Source organism: Mandrillus leucophaeus, unplaced genomic scaffold (genome assembly GCF_000951045.1).
Source record: "Mandrillus leucophaeus isolate KB7577 unplaced genomic scaffold, Mleu.le_1.0 Scaffold120, whole genome shotgun sequence".
Lineage (NCBI taxonomy): Eukaryota > Metazoa > Chordata > Mammalia > Primates > Cercopithecidae > Mandrillus > Mandrillus leucophaeus.
The window spans coordinates 1,309,392-1,313,430 of NW_012100321.1; the positions used below are offsets into that span (position 1 = coordinate 1,309,392).

General features: G+C 49.8%; 1 protein-coding gene across 1 annotated transcript in view; it reads left to right on the forward strand.

The window, feature by feature from the left end:
* DHX34 (DEAH (Asp-Glu-Ala-His) box polypeptide 34) overlaps positions 1–1,051 on the forward strand; it is a 43,156-nt gene extending 42,105 nt beyond the window's left edge. Inside the window, exon 15 of the mRNA XM_011970050.1 lies at positions 316–1,051. Within this exon, the coding sequence (XP_011825440.1) occupies positions 316–500 (185 nt within the window). The 3' untranslated portion in view covers positions 501–1,051. The remainder of the gene's footprint in view (positions 1–315) is intronic.
* The last annotated feature ends 2,988 nt before the right edge of the window (positions 1,052–4,039 follow it).

Sequence of the window (4,039 nt, forward strand, 5' to 3'; positions counted from 1 at the left end):
GATCTCAGCTCACTGCAAGCTCCGCCTCCCGGGTTTACGCCATTCTCCTGCCTCAGCCTCCCGAGTAGCTGGGACTACAGGCGCCCGCCACCTCGCCCAGCTAGTTTTTTGTATTTTTTAGTAGAGATGGGGTTTCACCGTGTTAGCCAGGATGGTCTCGATCTCCTGACCTCGTGGTCCACCCATCTCAGCCTCCCAAAGGCCTGTGTATTTTTATTAATCCAGGAAGGCTTCCTGGAGGAGGCAAAACTTAGTTCCCCAAAGGCCAGGAGAGAACCTGAGCCCCACGGATGCCTGGCATTTGGGTGCGGGTAGACACATGCACTGGAAAGCCCTCCTCACAGCCCCCTCCTTTTCCTCCCTTAGGGGCTGAGGAAGCTGCCCCCGAGACCCTCCAGAAGACGTCTGTCCTGCAGAGGCCCTACCACTGTGAGGCCTGCGGGAGGGACTTCCTGTTCACACCCACAGAGGTGCTGCGCCACCGGAAGCAACACGTGTGAGCCGGGCCAGGAGCCCTGCCCAGCTCCCTGCAGCCTACCTGCCCTCCAGCCCAGGACTAGGGGCAGGACCCCCAGCCTGGGTTTAGCCCTGTGGTCCTGTCCCAGTGCGGAGGGGCTGGAGTGTCGATTGTGAATAAAGCCTCACATGCTGACACACACTGTTAAGCCTGCACCTACCCATCCAAACACCAGCAGCTGCTCCGTTAGTCCTCCCCAGGGTCTAGCTTTCCTTCTTCCTGCTGCAGGGTGCTGCCTGAGGCGTCCTGGGTAGGAGGGGCATTAGAGCCAGCAGGGACCTCCCATGTCTCCTGGTTCCAGGTGCAGGTTCTTAGCACCTCCGCAGCCACTCTCTCGAGTCCATCCTCAGTCTCTGCTTCCCCTTGAAGTAGGGGGACCCTGAATTTGCCCGTCCACCTGGGTCACTTTGAGAGTTGTGCAGGGGGCTGGGGGCACTGGTGTTCACCTAGGACCACAGGCTGCACCATAAGACCCATTCCCAATAAAAAAGAAAAGAACAGGCCGAGCCACGCGCGGTGGCTCACGCCTGTAATCCCAGCACTTTGGGAGGCTGAGGCAGGTGGATCGCCTGAGGTCAGGAGTTCGAGACCAGTCTGGCCAACATAGTGAAACCCTATCTCTACTAAAAATACAAAAATTTAGTTGGACGTGGTGGCAGGCACCTTTAATCCCAGCTACTCAGGAGGCTGAGGCAGGGGAATCGCTTGAACCCGGGAGGTGGAAGTTGCAGTGAGCCGAGATCACGCCACTACACTCCAGCCTGGGCAACAAGAGTGAAACTCCAGGCCGGGCGCGGTGGCTCAAGCCTGTAATCCCAGCACTTTGGGATGCCGAGACGGGCGGATCACGAGGTCAGGAGATCGAGACCATCCTGGCGAACACGGTGAAACCCCGTCTCTACTAAAAAATACAAAAAACTAGCCGGGTGAGATGGCGGGCGCCTGTAATCCCAGTTACTTGGGAGGCTGAGGCAGGAGAATGGCGTAAACCCCGGAGGCGGAGCTTGCAGTGAGCTGAGATCCGGCCACTGCACTCCAGCCCGGGCGACAGAGCCAGACTCCGTCTCAAAAAAAAAAAAAAAAAAAAAAGGAAACCCCATCTCAAAAAAAAAAAAAAAAAATTCAGGCCGAGGCAGGTGGATTGCCTGAGCTCAGGAGTTTGAGACCAGCCTGGGCAACACGGTGAAATCCCGTCTCTACTAAAATACAAAAAATTAGCCAGGTGTGGCAGCATGTGCCTGTAATCCCAGCTACTCGGGAGGCTGAGGCAGGCAAATTGCTAGAACCCAGGAGGCGGAGCTTGCAGTGAGCCGAGATCGTGCCACTGCACTCCAGCCTGGGCAACAGAGCGAGACTCCATCTCTAAAAAAAAAAAAGAAAATGAAAAGACAATAAAATCACTCAGGAGAAAAAGAAAAACAAGGCATGGCATAGGAATGGAAGGAGAACAACCTGTAGGTCCTACAGATATGAAAAGGAGAAGGGAATACGATAAACAACGTGCTGCACAGAAATGCCACTCATTTGAAATGGAAAAAATTATTGAGAGACACAAACTACCCAAAGCTCATTCAGGAGGAAACAGATAACCAGAACAACTCTATTAAGGAAATGTAATTCATAATTAACAAAGAGAACAGGCTCAGACGGGCTTATTGGTGACGTCTACCAAACATGGAAATTATACTCGTCCACACCCACTCATCCACAACATAGGGGAGGATGCCTCCTGACTGATGTTATGAGGCCAGCATTATCCTGTTGCTAAAACCAGGCTCTGACAATGCAAGAAAAGAAAACTCTAGGCCAATATGCCTTATGAACATAGACACAAAAACCCTAAATAGAAGTTCAGCACATCATATTCAGCAATGTGTAAATACAGTGCATCATGGCCAAGTGGGGCTCATTCTAGGAATTCAAGGTGGATTTAACATTTGAAAATCAATGTGATTCACCATATTAGAAACAGAAAAAAATAAAAGACTGGGCATAGTGGTTCATACCTGTAATTCCAGCACTTTGGGAGGCCCATAAGGGTGGATCAGTTGAGTCCAGGAGTTCGAGACCGGATGGGAAACATAGCGAGACCCTGTCTCTATTAAAAAACACAAAAATTAGCCAGGTGTGGTGGTGCACGCCTGTAGCCCCAGCTGCTCGGGAGGCTGAGGTGGGAAGATCACTTGGTGTTAGGAGGCGGAGATTGCAGTGAGCTGAGATTGTGCCACTGCACTCCAGCCTACACAACACAGCAAGACCCTATCTCAAAGAAAAAAAGTACATAAACCCCTAGTTTTAGTCAGGGAGATGGATTTGAGACTGATCTCTCTCCTTGGCTGCGCATCTGATTAAAGCCTTCTTCCTTGGCAATTACTCATCTTAGTGACTGGCTTTCTGTGCGACCAGCAGCAGGACCTGGACTGAACCCCTGGTATTTCAGTAACAGATTCATTCAACAATTTTTTTTTTTTTTTTTTTTTAGACAGGGTCTCTCTCTATTGCCGGGGCTGGAGTGCAGTGGTGCAATCTCAGCTCAGTGCAGCCTCCACCTCCTGGGCTCAAATGATCCAAATCAGTCTCCCAAGTGCCTGGAACTACAGGCGTGTGCCACCACGCCCGGCTAATTTTTGTATTTTTTTGTAGAGATGGGGTCTCGCCATGTTGCCCAGGCTGGTCTTGAACTGGGCTTAAGCGATCCTCCCACATTGGCCTCCCAAACTGCTGGGATTACAGGCGTGAGCCGCTGCTCCTGGACAAGAGAAGTGGTGTATTTTGGTGGAATTTCAAATTATCATTTTCTTTTATCATTTCTACTTTTTGTGTTCTACCTAACAAATCTTTGCCTACCCTCAAGATCATGAAGTTTTTTTCTTATGTCTTCTTCTAGTTTAATCATTTTACATTTTTAATATAAACTGTTAGGTCTATGGTCCAATTCCAGTTAGGCGTTGTGTATGATGTGAGTTAATGCTCATGGCTCATTTTTCTGCATATGGATGTCTAATGGTTCTAGAACCATTTTTTGAAAAGAATATTCATTTCCCCATTGAATTAATTTGACACCTTTACTGAAAATCAGTTGACTAGGCCGTGCGCGGTGGCTCATGCCAGTAATCCTAGCACTTTGGGAGGCTGAGGCAGGAAGATCACTTGAGGTCGGGAGTTCAAGACCAGCCTGGTCAACGTGGTGAAAGCCTGTCTCTATGAAAAATCAAAAAATTAGCTGAGTGTGGTGGCATGTGCCTGTAGTTAGTTCCAGCTACTTGGGAGGCTGAGGCAGGAGAATCACTTGAACGTGGGAAGCAGAGGTTATAGTGAACCGAGATCGTGCCACTGCACTCCAAGCCTGGGTGACAGAGTAAGACTGTCTCAAAAAAAAAAAAAAAAAGGAGATTTTCGCTTTGTCATCTAGGGTGGAGTGTGATGGAGCAATGGCTCAATCTCAGCTCACTGCAACTTCCGCTTCCTGGGTTCAAGTGATTCTCATGCTGCAGCCTCCAAAGTAGCTGGAATTACAGGGAA